The following is a 24199-nucleotide window of genomic DNA, read 5'->3' as shown; positions in this document are numbered from 1 at the left end:
ATGATGTTACTGCGCGCTGAGGTCGGAGTGTTGCAAACTAAGGCTCTTCCACCATAGAATATAGTTCTCATTTTTTTATTCAATGAAAAAATCCATGTTTTATTTTGTACCACCATACTTACTCCTGTCACCACCCATGTAACAATCCCCAAACAGGGAAAACATGGAAGTGTTCGGTGGCCTCCAAATTCACCCGTTTGGATCCCAAGGAATGAATGGGGCTAGGCCAAATGCCAACACATTCAAGACACAGTGTACAAAGATTAAGCGTACGCTTTGAAAAAGATACGCATGTATTAATTTGTCTAAGTTGAGGTAAAAACATGGTTAAATATTGAAAAACGGTGGTGTTTTCCTTTAAGAACATTACAGCCTTATTAAGGCTACAAAGAAATAACAAATGTTGCACCATAAATAATTGTGAGAAATGCTAAATTAAAGTGCAAAAAAATAAGGTTTTATTCAAACACAGTATAATATGTTCTGGCACTAATTGTCTGTTTCTGGCAACTGCTGCAAAATTACATCCAATAAAAAATTAGATCTTATTAAGTGCCTACAGCCTCCTAAAAACAGTCAAAGCTGCAGTAAATTCATTTTCGGAGTAGAATCCTTGTACTTTTCCTCTCTGTTCCATGTAGCCTTTACAATTTTTATAGAGAAAATAACACTAAATTAAAAAGGAGATAATAATATCAATAAAACTTTATTGTTCCTAAATGGGGAAAACTTGGGCAATACAATTAAAGTGGCTGTATAGATAAGTAACTGGACCAATGCTCATACAATTTATGGAGAATGATAGGATATGAAATTGTGACATCCCTAGTCCATGCTTTGGGATGAAAGATGGTGATTTGCTTTTACATCTGTATTTGCTGATGAGTGACGTCTTTGAATGTGTACCTTGATGTTTTTCTTGTTTAAAATCATATTACAGAATGGGCATGTAATTCTTTTGGGGATTGACTTGAATATTTTTGCGTTACTCGTTTGGGTAGAAGTTGATGAGGTTGTTTTGTCATTACTGTTAGACACTGTAGTGACTGTTGGATTGGAAGTTGTTGTCCGGCACTGGTCACTGGAAGCTGCAGAAACACTGGAGGGTGCAGACTCAGAGACGATAGAGGGTTCAGAAGCACAAGGAACTATTGATGCGTTAGCTAACCCACATTTTTGCAAATGGTTCAGAAATACATTTTGCTGAGTTAAAGTCCTCTCACAGTAGCAGCAGTGATAATGAGGGCTTTTGCAAAATCCACAGTGGCATCTGTACATTTTATACCCTACAATTAAAGAAAAATGCAGGTTTACAAAACATTCAAACACTTTATTATTATGGCAATGTTTAAACTTAAAACTGTACACAAATTAACACTGAAATAAAATGCTTAACAGTACTAGCGGACAATTTGTACATTTAACAAGATCTGCAACATTTACTGACAAAGAACTGACAAATACCTCCATGTTTAACAGCTGTCTTCTCGTGGGTTTGCATATGTGCCACCACATATGCATACTCTCCTCTTTTGCAACAGAACTGGCATTTGTAGTTCTGAAGGCCTTCAGAAATTGGTTTTTTTAATATGCCATCCTTACAAACTGTTGGGTGAAGCTGAGAGAAAATTAAAACATTTATTTTTATATCAGCATTCCATCAAAAACACTTTCTCTACACTGTGAAAAGTTGGATCAACTTAAAAAATTTAAGTTGAAATTGTTTTAATGGTTTAAAGGAAAACACCACCATTATTCAATATTTTACCATGTTTTTACCTCAAATTAGACTAATTTATACATACCCATCCTTATTCAATATGTGCACTTAATCTTTGTACAGCGCATCGTGAATGTGTCAGCATCCAGCCTAGCCCCATCCATTCCCCAGGATCCAAACAGGGATGAATTTAGAAGCCACCAAACACTTCCATGTTTTCCCCACCCAAAGACCGCTACATAAGTAGTTACACGAGTAAGTATGGTGACACAAAACAAAATGTAGCAATTTTTTTAAGGAAATTTTAAGTGAGAACTATATTGTACGGCGGAAGAGCACTTGGTTTGCAGCACGTCGGTCCCTGGCGCGCAGCAAAATCATCACTCCTGACTACTCCCCCTCTCGCTCAAACTCAAAATTACTGCGCACCAAGGCCGAAGCGCTGCAAACCAAGTGCACCTCCGCCATACAATATAGTTTTAATTTTTTTTATCCGTATAAATCGTCACGTTTTATTTTGTGCCACCATACTTGCTCGTGCAACCACTCATGCAACAGTCTTTAAATAGGGAAAACATGGAAGTCTTTGGTGGCTTCTAAATTTATCACTGTTTGGATTCTAAGGAATGAATGGGGCCAGGCCAAATGCCAACACATTCACCACGTGCTGTACAAAGATTAAGTGCAAGCATTGAAAAAATAGGTATGTATAAAAAGTTGAGGTAAAAACATAGTAAAATACTGAAAAAAAATGTGTTTTTTTTTTCTTTAGGTTGATCCAAGTTTTCACCTTTACAGTGTGAATGTGTAATACATCCATGTCATTTCACTAAGTACTAGGGATGCGACAATACAGTCAATGGTTCAAAACATACCTTGGTTTTTATACCATGTTTTCCGTTCAGATGACACAACCCATAAAAGTGTTTTAACATTAGTCTATCTATGCTTAAGGGACAGGAATGCTGAGACGTTAAACTATTTTTATTTTATGTAAAACCAAAAATAAACTTGATACATTTTGAAAATAAACCAACATGAAAACTTAAATTAGCCATTTTAAATAATTATACCTATACTTAAAGGAAATTTAACTAAACTACTGCAGTACAGTAGCCTTCATTTAGAATGTAAATTGCGACACCACTTTATGCCGTGTACACAGTACACCATATATTCATATCTCGTTCTTCGCTATAAATAACTAGTAGGATTTAGCTTAGCTTCATGCTAATTTTCCGCTGGAGTTGAAATTTTTCAGCTTGCGCAAATGATGCATTTGACGCAACTAGCACGCATTCGCATCGCCCCAAGCAAAGTTGCACCATTGCAAAGACTTTGTATGTAACCTACTTGCGCTAATAATGAACCAACTCTACAGATTTTAAAGACGGCAGTGAAATCTGATGCTGCCTACACACTAAACACATTGCGTTTCTCACTCTAGATTACTTGCGGGATTTAACATCGTGTCATGCAAATTTTTTGCTTGAGTTGAATTTTTTGTCGATTTTGAGGTGAAAAATGCCTTTTCGCAGGAATTGTGGCACCCAATTCACGTCATTCGCATCACCCTGCGCGAGTTCGCGTCTATTCACGTCTTTGCATTGACTTTGTACGTAATCTACTCGCGCAAATCATTGAAATTGCATTTGGTGTGTACGTCCCATGACACCAGCATCGCAAGCATAATTAAGCGCCTGTAGCTTTAACGCATAGTGATTAAATATGCACATGGATTTGCCAACACATGAACAGATGCACAGAGACTAATAAAATAGATGTATTCGGACACATAAACTGAAAAACCGCAACTCACGTGCATATATTGGAGCGTGGATGTCGTACCGAATGGTTCAATGTTATATTGAGAATTGTGATATCCCTAGTCTATGCATAGGAATGGAAGATGGTGATTTGCTATTAAATCTGTATTTGCCGATAAGTGACATCTTTGAATGTGTACCTTGTTATTTTTTTTGTTCACAATCAAATTATAGGATGCACATGTAGTTCCTTTGGGCCTTGACTTGAGTATTTTTGGGTTACTCATACAGGTGGTTTGGGCAGGAATAGATGAGGCAGGTGTGTCATCACTTTTAGACAGTGTAATGACTGTTAGATAGGAAGTTGGTGTCCTGCAAGCTGCCAAGAACTGGACACTGGAGCGTGCAGAGATGTTGGAGGCTGCAGAGACGTTTGAGGATGCGGAAACCATAGAGGGTGCGCACACGCTGGAAGCTGCAGAAACACTGGAGGGTGCACAAATGCCTTTGGAGGGAGCAGAGAAGCTGAAGATTGCAATGGCGCTGGAGGGTGCAGAGACGGTACTGGAGGGTGCGGAAGCTCTGCAGGCTGCAGAGACGGTACTGGAGGGTGCGGAAGCTCTGGAGGCTGCAGAGACGCTGGACGATGCACAGACGACGGAGGGTGCCGAAACACAGGGAACTGTTGATGGGTTATCTAACCCACATTTTTGCAGATGGTTCAAAAATAAATTTTGCCGAGTTAAAATCCTCGCACAGTAGCAGCAGTGATAATGTTGGCTTTTGAAACGTTCACAGTGGCATCTGTAAATTTTATACCCTACAATCAAAGAGAAATGCAGGTTTACAAAAACCTCATACATAATTTATTCTTATGGGCAATGATCAAAATCAAAACCGTACACAAATTAACACTGGAATAAAATGCTTAACATTAATTAATACATTTTACAAGATCTGCAACATTTACTGATAAACAACTGACAAATACCTCCATGTTTAACAGTTGTCTTCTCGTGGGTTTGCATATGTGCCACAGCATATGCATACTCTCCCATTTTGCTACAGAACTGGCATTTGTAGTACTCGCCTTCAGAAATTGGTTTCTTTAATATGCCTTCCCTACAAACTGTTGGGTGAAGCTGAAAGAAAATTAAAACATTTTCATAACATTAGCATTCCATCAAAAACACTTTACACTTTCCAAAAGAGTCATGATCTATGAAGTTGTAACGTTAATACAACCACGTCATTTCAGTAAGTAGCCTACTCTATTCAGGCTGAAGGGCACCCATTAGAGTGGCACAAGTCTCACTTGTATGATTCATTGGACTATGCAGTTTTCATTCCAGTCAAAACTAACTTACAGTACGTGATGTCACTTTTATAGGCTCATCAGCCAACTTTATTCAACATTTGATAAAAACACCCCACAACACTCAAACGTCTTTGTTTAATTTAACGTTGTTTACATGTGATGCTTTAATAACATTCATCTGGCTAGCTAGCTTATTTAGCTAGCTAGCTTACCCGTTATAAAAAATATTATTTGTATAATACATTTTATTTACCAACGCAAAGCGACGAATGTTAAGTTTTAATAACTTATCAACTCTAGAAACAATACCAATATGTGTTACTACTGTATAAAAATGACTTATAAACTATCATTTATCTCACTGTTATCTCGGTAAAAAAATATTCTTACCGCTGTCTTCATGTGAGCGGCCATCTTGCATACAACATCTCGTTTTGAGATCTCGCGTGGATTTGTGTGATTACTTACGCAACTTCAAGTTACGCCCCCTGCTTCGAGTTACGCCCCCGTCGTGATATGCCTCACTGTTGCTATTCGCAGACAGACCGACCCTTCGCAGAGTACCTGTAAAAAAACCTTTTGTGTGTGTGAGCACACTTGCCGAATAAGACACATTATGATTCTGAATATTTACAACGTGTCTAACGCTTAATATTACTTAATAACTTTCATCCAATCGTAGCGTCGATTTGGGTGGGTAAACACTTACGACTGGATAAAATTGTTGCAGGAGGCGGTGCTTCGCAAAACGGAAGCACAAACCGCGATGTTTTGAAACTTCACTGCCTTATATTTATTTATATAATACACGTTGAGCTTAGACGTATTCACTTTCGATTGCATTTATTCGTCATTGCTTAAAACATAAAAGTTTTACATGCACCACACCATTTGTACTTATAATATGATAACGTTAAGAAAAGTTTGATTAGCTCGCTAACTCACTAGCCTGTTCCCGTGTTGTCTGGGAAACGGAAACACACTACACTGTCGCAAAACGCAGGATGTGAGTCACTGGCCAACAATTTTTAGAAACTTTTGAATAAGCCACTATGTTACATTCTTCTGAGGGTACAGAGCAGTCTTTAGACATTTATTCGGACGACGATGATAATAATGGATTAAGAGAACGAAGAAACGCATTTGGGGATATAAATGCAGCTTTAGATGAGAGCAGCACGAGCCGCAGGGTAACGCCTGGACGGCGGCAGCAGCTGTATAGAGACACACACCTGTGGCCCGCTCGCGTTGTTTCTATGCTTTGCAGCATTGCCGTTGTCTCATTCATCGCCGTGCTTATCTCCTTTTTGTACATCATATTAAAAGGTGAGCATTTTCACTTTTGCCTAAGAGCTTTCTGGAGTTTCTAGGTTGTGCAATACTTTATGAAAGTATTCATAATTATCTGATCTATAGATTTAAGAGCAGAAAGGATAACCACTGAAGATGGAGCAGAAGTGAGACTCATGGGTTGGTGCTCATTTAGTCCAAGTTTATTATTATTATTATTATTATTTTTACATTGAAATTGCATGTTGTAAAAGTTGCATGTTGACTGTTTCTGTAGGGTTTTGGAGTATTTTGATCCTGTCTTCTGTTGCTGGACTTCTGTGTTGCAGTTTCTCATGGACTCTAACCTACTTTGACTCATTTGAGCCAGGGATGTTTCCTCCAACCCCTCTTTCCTCAGCCAGATTTAAGTAAGCTTTTTTATTATATTGTACACTTAAAACACCAACCACATACTCAAACACACTAAAACCTCATTCACACAGCACTTTGGTCCTGCGCGAATGTTCCAAAAATCTGACATTTTCCATGTTTAAGTGCTATAATTGGGTCCCCAGTGCTTCTGTCAACCTAGAAAATGTGAAAAAGATCAACCCAGTAACTTTTTTGGTAAAGTTTTGGTAAACCATTCTCTGCAACCATGTCAAAAAATAGGTCATTAAAATTTAGCTCCCCTTGTGATGTCAGAAAGGGATAATACCGCCTCTTAATCTGCACTATCCAACCGAAGCACTGCCATTCAGTGCAGAGATCAGCTCATTTGCATTTTAAAGGACACGCCCAAAAACAGCACATTTTTGATCACACCTACAAACTGGCAATTTTAACATGCTATAATTATCTATATGGTATTTTGAGCTAGAACTTCACATACATACTCTCGAGACACCAAAGATTTATTTTACATTTTAAAAAAACTCTTATGAAAAGTCCGCTTTAAAATCTCTGATTCAAGACTGTATTTGGTGCCCAAACATACTGCTGAAACACACAGAAATGAGCACAAATGGATAGCCGTAATTGAGGCTTTTGGCGATTTTATGTACCGTAATTGTTTCACCCGTAATTGTAATCCTGATTAGTTTTTGATTAATTGTGCTAAATACCATAAACAGCAGTGTGAACAGCATAGATAAATAGTATCAACATCACTGATCAACATCAGTATCAAGTGCACCCAAGCACCACACACCCATAAAATTGAAACAGTGACATCTTTAAGATTGTAGCAGGACAATTACAAGAAAAGCTAAGCTACATTGGCAGATTTACACAATCCTAAACTAATCTCAGCAGTCTCCCAGTATATCAAGCCAACAGTGCTTGTCTGTGTCCCTGAGCAGAGGTTTTTCCCAATTACATGATAATTTTTTTTACTATTATTTAATTGGTATTACAGCATTTTTTATTTTAGTTGCTAGAATTGATCACTATTTAAACCTCTTAATTTGTAGTCAGTCATAAAAATGCATGTTATATGCATGCAATTACACAATCATTAGTCAAAATGTTGTAAATAATTTAAACGTGCCTTTTACACCACAAGAAAGCTAGTGCTCAGTAATCTTGCTTTAATAGCCAATGCTGTTTTTTTTCCTTTTTTTTGAAATGACTGACCAAAAGCTTTAATTGGGGATCTGAAAAAGACTGTCTTCTCAAACAGTTTGCAGAATTACAAAATAATTTACTGTACAGCTGAATCTAATGTTTGGGTTCTGTCATTTAATTCTTTAGTAAGATTTATTCCATCTGGATGATTGTTGATGCTTCGTCCTGTACGTGTGGTTTAGGATTAAGTAGAATGGACAAACCCGAATGGTTTTTACTTTTATTCTCTCCTAAAATAAATACTGTAGTGATTTTGGATATTTGCCGCTCTGTCTGAGTTTATTAGATCATTAGGCATGGCTTTGAAGCTGGTATGTAAGTAGTTTTCATCAGACAGAAGCACAGTCTGTTAAGTTTTTCACTGTCTAGCAGCTGCCCTGCTTTCAAACACAGCCAGAAATGGCACCGTCTTTTGATCACTTCCCAAGCCACACAGTTTCCTCTTTTCGGTGATTCCAAAACTGTTCAAGCAAATTAGCTTATGTTTTATGTATCTGTGTTTAATACAATACAATGATTTGATTGCGACCACAAAACCAGTTATGAGGGTAAATTGATTGATAGTTGAATAAATAAGCTTTCCTTTTGTTTATGGTTTGTTGGAATAAAGTTGTACAAATAAAGTCATTAGCAACTGCAAATATTATGTGATCTTTTCATAATATCCTAATGATTTTTAGCATAAAAGAAAAATGGATCATTTGATAAAATGTATTATTGACTATTGCTACAAATATACCTGGAATCCATTCAGCCAATTTCCAGGTGTGGCGGTATCACTGTTAGCATAGCTTAGCATAATCCAATGAATCTGATTAGACCATTAGCATTGCGCTCAAAAATAACCAGAGAGTGTCTGCTGCAGCAGGCGCAAAATTATTACATAGTGCCCGAAAATAGTCCCCTGCTATTGAATGTAACCAAGGGGACTATTTTCGGGAGCTGCGTATTATCATTGCGTACCATGGTACAGCAGAAAAGTCCTTGATTATTACACCGGAATGAGAGTATAGTTCCTAGCCATATCGGCCTAGAAAATCGCAACTTTTCATTTTCGGTCTTAGTACATGATGTAACCACAGAAGAGTCAAGTTTTAAATGGAAAAAAATATTGAAACTCTCTGGTTATTTTTGAGCGCAATGCTAATGGTCTTATCAGAATCAATTGATTATGCTAAGCTATGCTAAAAGTAGTACCGCCAGACCCGGAGATCGTCTGAATGGATTGCAAATGCAAAAATCAAATGTATAACTCTAGGGGAACTTGAAAATGAGCCTATTTGAAAAACTCACCTTTTCTGGTGTTATTTTGTGTCTCTGATGCTTCCACACGCATACAAAATTGGAAAAAAATCCATCCATGCTGTTTTGAGTGAGATACACGTTTCTGAATGTCCTCTGCCTTGAGTCTCAGATTGCACGAGTTCAAACTCAGCGCCGTTGTGACGTAACTAGCCGTTTCGTCACATTCCGTTTGAATTTTCCCGCCCACCACCGCAAATAGTCCTCAGATTGTAGGCGATAAGACGTTCATGCGAAATCTGATGTAAACAACAGACTATATATCTATATTTCATGGATTATACGCATTTGTGGACAAAAATGGTCATTGAATGTATTTTATTGGACTTTCATGGATCATTTACACATCTGAAACAGACTGGATTCGATTCGCGATCGTTATCAACACAAAAGGTAAGAAGTCACAAAGTACTACATTTATGATGCTAGAGCATCTGAATCTCAAAACAGAGATCATACATTGATGCTAATCCCGTAAATTATACCTTTTTAAATGTATAGTGATGTTAATATTGTTTGTAGACATTAGGCTATATAGATATTTTTTCCAGGCTAGATAGTTTGCAGCGTGGTTTCGAAAGTAAAAAAAAATTTAACGGCTTATTTTACAATTCTACATAAATTAAGTAATAGTTCTTTGTCAAACTAAAAGTGTTTTGCCAAACTAACCGCGACCGGGCCTTACCGACCCAGCTTGTCATGCATATAACTGGTGTGTGCAGGAAGTGTTAACCACAAAAAGAGCGCCACAACCAGGTTAGCCTATTAAAAAAAATTGTAAAAAAAAATTTAGTTTATTCTAGGGATGCACCGATAGGATTTTTTTGGACCGATATCGATTTAAACAGACAACTTCTGGCCGATACCAATGCCGATACCGATATTAAACACTTGTATACAATACTATACAGTTGGTCTATTAGCTAGTTTATTTCTGCATCAATTTATTTTTACTGAACATGGATTGGATCTAATTAACATTCAACTGACCAACATAATAAGAGGCACAAATTAAGCTAAAACAAATATAAGAAGACAGCATGACAACCATCAAAGGTGGTTTTTGCTATTCAGCATTTCTTTTGTTAACAACATTAACTAATTTTTTTCATATAATGGATTTCTTTATGCAGACCCCCGAGTCTCTATCACTTTCCCAAGATACGGTCCAGAACTCCCGCTAGCTTCTTGCAATTAGCACGTGGTCCACAAGCAGTATACATCCCCCGCCGGGTCTTAATTTCTGTAATTTGCAAAAAAAATGCGTTTGAAAATGTTTTATAACGGGAATATGTTAGCATTGTCCAGGGAAAACGAGTGTATTGTTGAAACTGCTACATCACAATTTACTCTGGAATCATTGTGTGTCATGAGTTTCTTCTCCTGGAGTGAACTTATTAGTGATACTTTTCTGCTTGATTTGTCTGTTGGCAACATAAACCGTTAATAATAATATATAAAAATAATAACACAGTATGGTCTGTACTGCTCACGATATCACTGAGCACGCGCACGTGACGTTAGAAATGGGGCGTGGCCAAGGGAGCAGCAGCTCATAAATATGTAATGACCACCTCAAAGCGGCACAATCTGAAATGCACTGAAACAGAGGCTCCTAGAGATGGGTAACAATCTTTTCCTACAAGCTATTTCGAGCAAACAACTTTTGAAACATGCTTTATGGAACTCATACACCTATTTAACTTGTGGAAAAGCAGTCATAATATGGGCACTTTAAAAAAGTGGAGTGTCCCTTAGACTGGTTTTGTGGTCCAGGGTCACATTTTATACAAATTTACATGTGGCAGTTGGCTGATCAACTCAAGTTCAAAGGTTAGGTGATCAATCCGGTGCTTGATGTCATTGATGTGAGGCCGTCTTTACAAGTGGTTCGGTTTTCCAGATCGGTTCAGCAGTGTAATACTCTGAAAGAGTAGAAGAGTTACAGAAACACGTTATCAAGGCTGTTTCTTTATTCTGGGGTTATTCGTCCATTTTTCCTATTTTGTTTTAAGCTGTCAGTGCTTGAGCAGCTTGTCAGCTGGTAAAATAGAAAATTGTTCTCATCTCTTTGCGCTGGTTCGACTTGGCCAGGCGAGAGCACAAGCTCGGAGAGAACAGAAAAGCAATTTTCCTGTAATTGGTTTTCATCTTCAGACCTGAATACTAGCACCAAGCGGAACATTCAAAAAATGCCCCGGAATTGGTCCGCAGGGATTTTGCATGGTTCTAAGCCCTATCAAATATGTCTAAATGTCCTTTGCCCCAGCTGCTAATGTCCTGAAAGAGGGGAAAAGTTTCCTCGTCTTTTTTGTATTGTTTTATCCAAAGCCATCTGCTCTGGGTTACCTGACCACAGATCTTTACTTTCTTTGCTGCCTTATTCTACAATAGCCCTTTTCACACACAGATTACAGAAAATACAAGGAAAATATATCCGTGACTGGTCCGGGGATCGTCTTATTTTGGTTTATTCACGCTGACAACAATTTTCCAGAATTTGTGCCTTCGTTCACACACATCCCATAAAGATTTAGTTTGTCGAGCATTGAATTTGTAGTCATGCATTTGGTGGATTTTATATCCAGCATCTTAAATTTGCTGCTTATCTGCGATTTCTATCTTGAGAAGCTACGCGTGTGCATTTTTGTTTATGATTTGATCATAACAAGTGCATGACGTGCTGTTCTATTATGCTGGTTAATGATCACTGCTTCAGCGTGGATATTGATGTGTTTCCTGACCTCCGCTTTATTCAAGTTCACAGACTTTTTTTCTCATGAATGCATATTTGTAAATCCCTGTGTCAAAGAGCTGAAGGACAACATGCGTCCTCAATACAAAATGCAGCTTAAAGCATTGTTTTTGACTTTTGTTCACACAGTATGCGTTTCATAAATGTTACGGCAATGTTCATAGGTCCCCTTTACCCAAGTGATCCCAGAAACAATTACTGGGACAGTTTTGTGACTTTTCTGGAATCAACATGCATATAACTGATGTGTGCAGAAAGTGTTAACCACAAAAAGAGCGCCACAACCAGGTTAGCCTATTAAATTTTTTTTTTAAAAATTTTAGTTTATGGTAAATGGTAAATGGTAAATGGACTGCATTTATATAGCGCTTTCATAGACCAATGGCCATCCAAAGCGCTTTACAATTTTGCCTCACATTCACCCATTCACTCACACATTCATACACCGACGGCGGTGTCAGCCATGCAAGGCGCCATCCAGCTCGTCGGGAGCAGCTGGGGTTAGGTGTCTTGCTCAAGGACACCTCGACACTTGGTCAGGTGGAGCCGGGGATTGAACCACCAACCTTTCGATTTGTAGACAACCTACATGAACCACTCAACCACTGCCGCCCCATATACTAGGGATGCACCGCTAGGATTTGTTTGGACCGATATCGATTTAAACAGACAACTTCTGGCCAATACCAATGTCGATACCGATATTAAACACTTGTATACAATACTATACAGTTGGTCTATTAGCTAGTTTATTTCTGCATCAAATTATTTTTACTGAACATGGATTGGATCTAATTAACATTCAACTGACCAACATAATAAGAGGCACAAATTAAGCTAAAACAAATATAAGACAGTATGACAGCCTTCAAAGGTGGTTTTTGCTATTCAGCATTTATTTTATTAACAACATTAACTAATTTTTTACATATAATGGATTTCTTTATGCAGTTTATTAATAAACAATCGGTATTGGCCTTTCTCGTGCTATTGCCGATATGCCAATGGTTTTAAATTCATCAAAAATCGGCCGATAAATAGCGGCGGCCGATACATCGGCACATCACTAGTTTATTCTAGATCATTAGGCATGGCATTGAAGTCATATGTAAGTAGTTTTCTGTGAGAGAGAGACCATCAGACAGTAGCACAGTCTTTTAAGTCTTTGACTGTCTAGCAGCTGCTCTGCTTTCAAACCGGGCCAGAAATGGCACCGTCTTTTGATCACTTCCCAAGCCACACAGTTTCCTCTTTTTGGTGATTCCAAAAATGGATAATTTGCAAATGAGCTTATGTTTGTCTGTGTCTGTGTTTAATACAATATGATGATATGTCTTTGTCACCCTAGACCACAAAACCAGTCATGGGGTAATTCTTTTGAAATTGAGATTTATACATAATCGGAAAGTTAAATAAATAAGCTTCTCATTGGTGTATTGGAATAGGACAATATTTGGCAGAGCTATTAATTATTTGAAATATTGAGAAAATTGTCTTTTAAGTTGTCTAAATTAAATCCTTATGCATCCACTTACAAATTATTTTTGATAGATTTACGGTAGGAAATTTACAAAATATCTTATTTCTTTCTGACGAGCATAATCTGAGTTATATTAAATAATATTCTGGCTCTATTTAGCTTTATAATTGCATTGGATAGTGCCCCAAATTTTTAGCCTCAAAAAGTGCATCCATCCATCAAACACATATTCATACGGTTATTAACTCTTTCCATGCCATTGACGAGTTATCTTGTCAATTAAGAGAAAGTGCTTCATTGCCAAAGATGAGTTTTTACGGCAGTACATATTTCAGCTATTACGCACAAGGTGCCGCTGTTACTCACCTTATAAACACTAAAGCATTTACGGATCCAAATCCTGTAAAACTCTGTGTATGTTTTGATCATCATTCTGAATCTTATCTCTAAGCAAAACTTTTTGTCAAAAATGTTGTATTTTTAAAGAGACCTACCCATATTTGAGAGGTGATAAAAGAGAACAAATAAAGATAGGATGAAACTGTTTTCATTTTCTTTCAAAGCAGAGGGTGTTCTTTACATTTCATATTGTATGTTTATATATTTAAAGAATAACATTTTCTGAAAAGGCATTCAACTTTTGTGAAAATCATAAAAATGCTGCCTGGTTAAGACTTAAATGTCTTCCGGAATAAAACGATGGGTTTTTGTAAAGTAAAAATATATTTCAAACTTTTTAAACCATGATCACTGGCACTGGCTGTATAAGCATTCACAAGAGAGTTAAGTTGAAATATTTTTCTTACAAGAAAGATCCTAACGCTTTTCGGAAGACATTTAATAACCATATTGATTAGTTTTTGATGGATGGATGCGCTTCCTGGAGGTTTAAAATTGGGACACTATCCAATGCCATTAAAAAGGACCAGGATATTATTTAAAATAACAATAACTGTGTTCTGCGGTGAAGAATATCTCATAGCCCTAAAATGGCTTGCGGGTGAACTGATTTTATTTTTTGGGGTGAACTATTCTTGTTAAATTTCATCCTGCTGTAACATGAAAAATGTAATGCATGTATTTGGAAAGCACTATATACATTCTCAGAATAAAGGTGCAAAAGCTGTCACTACCCTTTCAAAAAGTACACCTTTGTACATAAAGAGTTCATATTATTACTTCAAAAGTTTATATTGGTACCACATTTACCTTAGGGCTGTAACGGTTAATCGTGCAAATGTGCGTTGTCTCAGTGAAGGAATTTTAATGGATTACGGTGAAATCCCAGCACATCCGAAAGCCAGGGGGGCGCTCTCGTGCAGAAGTAGCATTACAAACGCTATTCCAGGAAATGTCTATAGGAATATTTATATCGCTGTTCTTCAAATGGTTTCAGGTATTTTCCCTTTATGATAATAAAGAATATTTTGAATAATTTTGTTTAACGAATGTTGCTTTTTTAAATGCACGTTATAAACGACTCCGACTCATAATGATTTTAGATTGATAAGGACTTCCTGCTGACCAAATGTCGTAGTACACGCACAAGCTCTGCATGAAACACAGAATCAATTCAAAATCGATACTGAATCGATATCAGAGGCATTTTTAATGGGACACGCGATTAATCATTGCAGCCCTAATTTACATGCATATCGGTAGGATCTTATGACCTTTTTTTAATGGGTACCATCCCAGTGACGGTGTTTGTACCTTTTTTTGGAGAGTATCGCAAGATTTGACAATTGACAATTGCCCATTGATATACAGAAACACCATAGATTTTCTTACTCTATTTGTGCTAAAATAACTTTTTGAAAAGTTTCCAGCTTGGACACACAAAATTTAAGCCCTCTTCTATCCATCTTAATTTCACATATTTTTGCTTTCTGGCAAGTTGTGATAATGGATGGTCTTGCTGAGTGCTGAAAACCAGACTTGCCTTATCCGGCTTATACATGCTGTCTTTACCTATTGGCCACAAGTTTGCTGCTGTGCTACAAACAAGTTTTCAAGAATGCCCGTTTTCTCATTTTTATAATGATTGTACTCTCTATCCTGCACCCACACAACATCAAAACCTGGCATCGTGTTAACACATTCATCATTTGGGCACCACAAAAATTGTATTCCATCGCTATGGTAACTAAGTAAACCAAATGACACTGCGGTAAAATAATGAGTGTAGATGCAGGAAGAAGTTGCCATGACAACGTTAGTCACACTCCCTTAGTGGTTTCAGTGACAACCCACTGCATAAATGAAGGATGTGTTGTGAAGGTCTAAGCCGCCCCGTGAGCCCCTCAGACCGTGAGTTCTGTTATGTTTCTATTGACCTTAGTACTCCTGACATTTATTACCTGGAGCTTTGTGTACCGAAGGTAGGAGGGGTGAGACACGTGTACAGTAGAAAAGCTGATGGGCTGTTGCCATTTTTAAAAGTTATCAGACTTCAGTTTCAGTGATTTAATGATTTAGTCATGACGAGAGCTTTTTTAATTAAGTTTAAAAGGAAACTAGAATGTTAAACGCCTCTAATGACTTTTGAATGGTGACCTAAAACAGAACTAAATATGATAACGTGAATGATTTTGTGGAATAAAACAACTTGCTAGCAGAGAGACTTACAGCAGCAGTTGACATTAAATTGTAAGTAATGTATACTTATGACATTTAAAATGGTGTCAAATCTGATAGGATCTGTTTACATTCGTTTTATGATTTGTCTAGGTTGAGCTGATCACATGTGTTCAGGTAAGATAGATTTTAGTGGGAAACTAAAAATTGACATTTTTCACGTTATTTAAACATTTTCCAAAAGGGTGCATTAAATATTGTGTATGCATGTTGCATAGTATAAGGCACTCACAATTATGCAAGGTTGCCTTGAAACGTGCCCGAGCGTGATTGTCCCCCTTCCCCAAATCCCCCTTATGGAAATCACTTTTGGCCATACTGTACATCATGTTCTTTGCGAAGTTTTACATGTACAAAGTAATTTTGTGCTCTCATCAGATTGCTCGGAAAGATCTTGCATGCTGAGACAGACTTGGCCCTTTGAAGCCAGCTGAAATATCTCTCCTATGAGTTCAAAAATGAGTTTAAGCTCTGCTTCGCATTATGAATCCATAACCAGACTCCTGATTGGCTGCTGGGAGGAACGTTATTGATTGTGTCTGGAGGCTTTGCGATAAAACCCAGGGTCACTCCATCACTGTGCGAGTTGGTTATCTAATCGCGCAGCAGCGGTCTGATGATGCCTTCCCTGAACCCAACTTACACAGCCAGCTCGGATCGCAAACAGGCTATCGACCAGCTCGCAGCCGGATGGGGCGGTATTGACTGACCCCTGCCATAGCTTTACAGAACTGTGACTGGGTCCGCTTGTTCCTTCACGCTTGCATGGCTCCGTTTCAACACAACAAAACAGCAGGGGTAGACACACATCCTCTTCCCCGAGCGTTGTCTCGATGCCTGTTTGCATTGCATCGCAGTGGCGGTCCGTACAATTAGACTTTTGGCATTTTATCCTCAAATGACTCGTGCACTCACAGACGCTTTGCCACTTTTGTTTTGCTTCTCTGAGCAGAAATGCACACACATTATTATAATGCACCCATCGATTTGTTTCCATAGAAACCCAACCTTTCCATCAGTGGGTATGTATGGTCACAGTCAGTTGTTTGTGGCTGTCTTCAGTAGATAAGCTTTACATTTTCTTCTTTCGTCGTAGGTGAGGTTCAGGGAGTTGACGCCACGGAAATTGATTCGCTGAATGAACTGGCTAATACTAATTAGTTTAGTCTCTTTTGGTCTCATTGGGTTTTTAGTCTCGTCATTCCTTGATTAGATCTCAAGCCGGTAAATTATCCGAATGGATGGCCTTAATTATAAGCTGTCCCCAAACTGTTTTTCTCATAGATACATGGGAAAGGCCTGATGTCCTAATGTTCCGTATCAAGTCTGTTTAAAGTGTGTTGTTAATGTGTGAGTATAAACATAATGTTTGTCTTTTAGATAAATTATCCTTGCATTAACTTGCTTGAGGAAGAAGAAAGGGTTTAATAGACACAAACTAATACTGTGCCGTCCTATCTGAGGATGTGGTGTTCTGGTTTGGACATATCTGCTTTGTAACAACGAGGCAAGAGATGCTTAAAGGATAATTCTGGTATTTAACACTTTGAGTCTCATTTCTGGTTTGTTTTGGATGAACTACAGTGATGGACACACAAATTTTGACAATGGGTCGTGTCTTGACTTTTCGACTCATTTAGAAGCGTCTCTTGACTGCTTCAGAATGGAAGTCAATGACCATGCACAAAATGTCATTAAAACAACACTTAACGTTCATTTTCAAAACTGTACTACTCACCGAGTGGTTCGTGGTGTTCGTTGATGATTAAAAACAAATAAATTGGCGCAATGTATGATTTCAATCCGTGTTATTTGCTATAGTGGAACTATTTTTTCAGATACCTCACAACCGCGTATATACTTCAGCTCTATATTTGAGTCTGAAGCATGAATGAACGTAGTCCAACAAACTGTAATAAAACGGTAGCATACTTTCAAAATCAAGTTTATTTATAACGCTTACACCATCCAATATGTTTTTTTCATCAGCAGAACAATAAAGAAGATATTTTGCAGAAACCCCAGTGCTCCGTCATGCAAGTCAATAGATCCGCACACTTTAAGAGCTAAAGCCTATATATCCAATACAACAGTAATCCCCCATAACTCCGTGTGACATATTGACGTCTTGTGAAGCAAATCAATCAGTTTTGCAAGAAACTGAACGTTATTTGCAACACTATTAGCGTGAATGCCAAAGCAGGAAGCGCGTTTTCCGTTTGAGGCGATCTTCCACTGGTGTCGTTTGGTGGCTGTTGGCTATGGATGTTGGTCTCTCTGCGCCACCTGTAGAGCGGGAGCGTGAAGCGCACTTCCTGCTTGGCAAAAGCTCTGCATTAACGCTGTAAAATATTTATATATATATTCGAATCTCAAAACTGAAAATCGAATGTCATCCCACGGAACGAATATTCGAATATTCTGGTCCAGCCCTACAAATATGGGAAAAATTTCTTCTGAGAGAAACCGAGCGAAAAAACTACAACCACATGTAAACAGTCCCTTTTCTGTTTCCCGGCGGCGGAGTGATATATCAGCGAGCAATGCGTCTTCCAAGAGAAGTCAATGGAATTTTACAAAATGCCAAATAAAACACGACAGAAACTGTATTTCGCTACACAACTTGTTTTTAATCATCAACGAACACCACGAACCTCTAGGTAAGTAGCACAGTTTTGAAAATGAACGTTAAGTGTTGTTTTAATGACATGTTTGTGCATGACCATTGACTTCCATTCTGAAGCAGTCAAGAGACGCTTCTAAACTAGTCAAAAACTCAAGACACGACCCATTGTCAAAATTTCTGTGTCCATCACTGTAGTTCATCCAAAACAAACCAGAAATGAGACTCAAAGTGTTAAATACCGGAATTATCCTTTAATCTAGTCTAGTTGATGTGATAACCAATTGAGATCCCATGTGATGTTTTTAATGTTGCCATAATGAATGCATTAAAGGTGCAGTGTGTAATTTTTAGAAGGATCTCTTGACAGAAATGCAAAATCATATACAAAACTATATTATCAGGGGTGTATAAAGACCTTTCATAATGAATCGTTATGTTTTTATTACCTTAGAATGAGACGTTTTAGTCTACATACACCGAGGGTCCCCTTACATGGAAGTCGCAAGTTGGTGCCGCCATGTTTTTACAGAAGCTCTTAACGGACAAACTTTTTTACTAAGTTGTCTCTGGCGATGACATGTTTGTCCAGTGGTGGCTACCGTAGGTTCTCTGTGTTTCAAAAGCAAGAGGTGAGCAGTGGACTGAGCCTTTGGTTGCAATTCGCAACCTCACCATTAGATGCCGTTAAAATTTACACACTGCACCTTTAAGGTATAAGTCAAGCACTCACTTAAAGGTGTTATGCTGCGTTCACACCAGCCGCCGTAAAGGCGTCAATGTTAAGTCAAAAAGTTGTTGATGCGTGTCTGGAGGTCTTGCGGCACGAATGAGGTGTTTAGCGCGGTGCGGTAGACGCGATTCCTCCTCATTCGCGCGTCTAGTTTGTGCGAATTGAGCGTTGCTGCGACAAACGCGCGAGTTGAAAAATTTGAACTTTGGAACAAAAACATGCCGTGTTAACCAATCAGAAGCTTGCTCTAGTAGTGACGTGATAACAGGAAACGAGCGGAGTCGCAGAAGCCCCTCCCATGATGTGAATGTCTCAATGAGTAGAATTTCACACGCGAATGAAGCGAGTAAACTCAAAATTTTCAGGCGGCAAACTGGACGCGGTAGATGCGAATTTGACGCCTCAAACGCGGCTGGTGTGAACCCACGGTAATGTGAGTTGTTTTTAGCTGCATCTAGCAGATCAATCTCAATTTCGAAATGCAAGGAGAAGCTACGGGAGCTGCCACAGGAAAAACATGTCGTCTGAAAACAATTTGTCCGTTTGCGGTGCTCACGCACCTGGATAAAAAAGCAAAAGTTGCGAAATGAGAACCCCCACAATACTGGTGTGCATCTTGTTTTAAAAACTACTTTATTGTCCTAATATAACTTAAAGCCTAGTCCTGGCTTGATCTAAACCCTGCCCGGAAAACCACCCCTATATTATCCATTAAAAAGGACTCCCAGGTGTAACATGGGTCATCCGGATGACTTATAATGGGTCTTTTATGGCCATCTCTGTTTTAGTAAAGCACACTATTTACCAACTGATAAGATCAATACACTTGTCCGTGGTCCATACATGTCCTCAGTTTTGTTTGTGGTGCTTTTAAACCTCATTGGATACATCGGAGTCCAGGGAATAGAAAACTGAGTGCTAAAGGAAAGTGGCAGTACATTATGCAGCTGTGGCTTGAAGTTTGTGTGTAGTAATGCCATTTGCTTGTGTGTGTTTTGCAGGCGAATGACCGGACACTCCTTCCACATGGGCTACAGCATGGCTATACTCAACGGCGTAGTGGCTGCGCTCACTCTTATATGGTATCTCATCTGACGCCAGACACACACGTCTCAACTGACCTCACCTTTTATCAATGGGCGATCCTGAAAACATCATGAGAAATAAAGAATCTAAAAAGCAAACACAAAAATCTAAGTATGAATAAATAAATAATCATGTAATAACTGTCTTTTGTGACAGAAGATACACAAAAGGAGGTCGTTTAATAAATATCTACACTGCTACAATTTTTTGCTCTGGAATTGCTTAAATATCTGGGGGGAAGGGTTGTCACTAGAAACAAAAATATTTAAAAAGATGACAGACTTCTTTTAGTCCTTGAAAATTTGAATAGACTAGGCTGTCCTTATTGGCTCAAAAATGGTTTGAGTGGGAGGCGAGGCTATATCTTTTCCCTACCAATGACAGATAGAGGGAATGTTTAAAATTTTAAAATGATACTATTTGGTGCCACTGGAAAAATTATTTAAAGTATTTTTTAAAATATTTTTAAGACTTTCTTTTTAAAAACCTTATATAAAACAAGGCTTGCACTGTGAAAAAAAGATTTGTTGGTTTGACTTTAAAAAAATAAAATAAGTAAATGAGTAAAAATATTGGGTTAACTAATAATTTTCAGCTGAATAAGCGGGAATTAAGTCAACCTGGTAACTTCTGGCGCTTTCCGTTTGCATAGTAGGGGAGAGCAGGCCACAACCTAACGCTTTTTGGTTTTGGCTCAATCACTAAAATAATATTTGAGTTTTAATTATATTTTTACACAAGCAGAACACACATCTCTGCTACAAAATTAACATTTGAAGTGTATTTCTATTACTAACCATTCTTGGACAACAGAAGTGCAAACGTTACAACTTACCCCATAGGTGGGGTTAATTGTAACAGGCAGGGGGTTAGTTGTAACTTCAAGTGGATATTGTTTAAATATCTGTCTATAATAGACAGGTATCTACACTATTCATCCCTCATCTAACCATTATTCAATTATAAATGGAAACAAATGTCTAAATATGTGAGAAAAAGCAGCACAATTATGACAAAAAAAATTATATGTGACCCAGTCTGTAAAAACCATACTAAAGTCTCAAAATCAAATTCTGAGATAATGACAATCAAATTCTGATTTAAGCCAATAATTTAATTATGATTTTAATCTTTGATATGACCTTATTTAATCAATATTAAAGATATGAACAAAATTCTTTTTGACACAATTTTTGATAAAGGCACATTTATTTTGTTGGCAGCTAGCAATCATTCGTGTGTAGCCTCTTTAAAACAACGACAAGAATTACGCTAATGTTAGCTGTTTTCATATCGTAAGTGCTGAGGGGTTAGTTGTAACACAGGGTTACAATTAACCTTGCTGGTTGAAAATATTTTCAAGCCTACAAAAAAAGTTGCTAAGAGCTGCAAACATATTTTAAAACGATGCTATGTTTTAGTCAACAAGACACTGATTAATATGACATAGCATTGGATTTGGTATCTTACACACACAACATAGAAACCGAAAAAACATATGAAAAATGTACTTACATGCCACCAAAACACTCTTTCATTAATAACTCTATGGAAAAACATTATACCTTTCCATAAATTTGGAAATTCTTCTTTTGGCAGTGTGAAAAAAATACTGGAAAAACAAATCGTTCAACCCTGTGCAACAATGTAAACGGTACGGGTTACAATTAACCCTGCATTAGTTTGTGCCCCACGCACCCCTACCCCACGGGCCAGGTCGTGTTGGCTGACCTTACTTTGGCTTGGTTAGCTTTTTAATTAAGTTTAGTAACACTTCAGAGTGGGAGGGTTTATAGGCGTGTCATTATGTTTGCGCTGCCTACTGCGGTGACATCATTCAAAAAGTGGGAGGGAGCATCGTTGGAATGCAGTGTTTCCCATACATTCATTTATTTGTCAGTCCGCCACAAATAGATGTTTGCACGTTGTGTTTATCACTACCCCTCTCTCACATAACAGTTTGTGTACAAACACAAGTGGCGTCAGTCGACACGCTCCACTTAAATGCCATGTGGACAGGCGCGATGTGGATGTGCTGCCACAAACTGCAAGGAAAACACTGGTGTGGTGTTCCTAAATTTTAGCCTGTGGATGTATTTCACGGCTAAAAGGGTGTTTGTGAACTTACAACAAAGCACAGATGACAACAGGTTTGCTCAAGACAGCACAAGCATGAAGGTAAAGCTAATCTTGCGTTTTGCAGTGCTACTGGTAGTGACGATTCTACACTGTTTTCATGTTTGGTATCAGCTTAGCTTGCTTGGAACCTCAACTGAGGTGGTACTAAAAACGTATCGGGTACTACGTACTGTACACACACTGATAAAAACAACTTGTAAAATTTACTTTAAAAAATCCTCGTAACAATTTGCACGAACTTTTTTTACGTAAAATTTACTGCTTTTTTAAGTACAACTTGCATACTAAAATCAAATAAAATCTACTTGATAATGCAAGAAAAACTTTTTAAATAATTAAGTAAATGTTACTTCATTTTTTTTAGAAGTAAGTTTATTTTAATCGTTCAGGTAAAGTCTATTATTATTATTATTATTATTATTATTATTATTATTGATTATTATTATTTTTAATTAAAGGGGCAATCAGTAGGATTTTAAGTGTTTTATTAATCAAAATCAATGTCTTTATTCATAAATATGTCCTCGTTGGTGTCAAATGACCTCTGCCAGTGATCTGACTTTTGTTTGTAAGCTTAGAATTTCTCCTCTTTACTTACATTGAACGGGTAAGTCCAAGGAGGCATCCATATCGTTCCGCCGTATTGATAAACTATAATAGCAGAGAGGGACAAAAAGCACTAGCCTACCAACGCGTTTCCACAACGCGTTTTCATTCAGAACACGTGAACCAGCTGCAACGGACAAGGAGATCAGTGATTACATAACGGCTACCGTAGTTGAAACACGCATTTGGAAAGGGGAGGAGCTAGTAATCACTGTTCGTTTGAATGGAAAATACAATTCCACCACTAGATGGGGGTAGATCCTACTGAATGCCCCTTTAAAGCATTGCTGTCCTAAAAATAATTAGTAAATCGTATTTACTGTTTGTTTTTTTCTTTAACATAGTTCTATGGACTTAGTTATTTTAAGGGTTATAAATTGCATTATAACACAAAATTCATCATTGAATAAACAATTTTTGACATGCATTGTCAGCACTGTGGAGAGAAATACAATATAATGTTCCGAACAGGGTTCGTGTAAAGAAACACTGATCACCCGAACGGTGACTTCACAAAATTATAATTTACAACAAAACAACATCAATAATATTAGAGCTTAAACCTTTATGGCATTTTATTAACAAATATTTAAGTAGTTAAATTCTTATCAGTTCTTATTCTGTGATAAAACTTAAAAAATAATAATATTTGAGATTTGATATTCTTAAGTTTAAATTAACTAAGATTTTTTTACTTGAATCTGCTAAAGATTTTGATTAAAATGTACTTAATTATTTAAGGACTACGTGCAGTGACTATAAAACAGTTAAATAATACAAGAAAATATCTAATACGACTTAATATTCCTACACAGTTCATTTTCTACATGAATTAATTGTGTATTTATCAACATTTTACTTAGGAAAATCTAGTTCTCAATAAATGTTAATATTATTATGTAGAAATTATGAGAGTTAATCTAATATATATTACTACACCAAAAAGTTCAGTATTTCAGTGCAGTAAAAAAGCCCCCAAAACTAAGCTGACCTGACCCAACCCGTGGGGTACTATGCAAAGGAAAAGCACCATTACTTATTTTTTCTATACTGTGGAAAACGATTACAGAATTTTCACTTTTGGGTGACCTAATATTTTGAAAATTAAAATGTAAAAATATTTGTAAAAAAATACA

The 24199-nt window shown here is 37.5% G+C and overlaps 2 protein-coding genes across 3 annotated transcripts; one reads left to right on the top strand and one right to left on the bottom strand.

Moving 5' to 3' along the window:
* Positions 1–687: 687 nt before the first annotated feature.
* LOC129450497 (uncharacterized) lies at positions 688–5374 on the bottom strand. 2 transcript variants are annotated; one of them, XM_055213313.2, is made up of 5 exons: positions 5273–5374; positions 4478–4628; positions 3687–4306; positions 1465–1618; positions 688–1286 (listed from the first exon to the last, which is right to left on the bottom strand). In XM_055213313.2, exons 2-5 carry the CDS (start codon positions 4542–4544, stop codon positions 826–828), a joined length of 1302 nt encoding a protein of 433 aa, XP_055069288.2. In that variant the 5' UTR covers positions 4545–4628; positions 5273–5374; the 3' UTR covers positions 688–825. The 2 variants fall into 2 exon arrangements, with proteins under 2 accessions (XP_055069288.2, XP_055069287.2); XM_055213312.2 differs by having other exon boundaries at positions 5195–5337.
* Positions 5375–5640: 266 nt separating this feature from the next.
* Positions 5641–24199, top strand: arl6ip6 (ADP-ribosylation factor-like 6 interacting protein 6). Its single transcript, XM_055213314.2, has 4 exons — positions 5641–6130; positions 6221–6274; positions 6372–6504; positions 20234–24199. The coding sequence occupies exons 1-4, from the start codon at positions 5857–5859 to the stop codon at positions 20325–20327; spliced, it is 555 nt and encodes a 184-aa protein (XP_055069289.1). The 5' UTR covers positions 5641–5856; the 3' UTR covers positions 20328–24199.

This window comes from Misgurnus anguillicaudatus, chromosome 8 (assembly GCF_027580225.2).
Source record: "Misgurnus anguillicaudatus chromosome 8, ASM2758022v2, whole genome shotgun sequence".
NCBI classification, from domain to species: Eukaryota; Metazoa; Chordata; class Actinopteri; order Cypriniformes; family Cobitidae; genus Misgurnus; species Misgurnus anguillicaudatus.
This window is presented reverse-complemented; position numbering and strand designations above follow the sequence as displayed.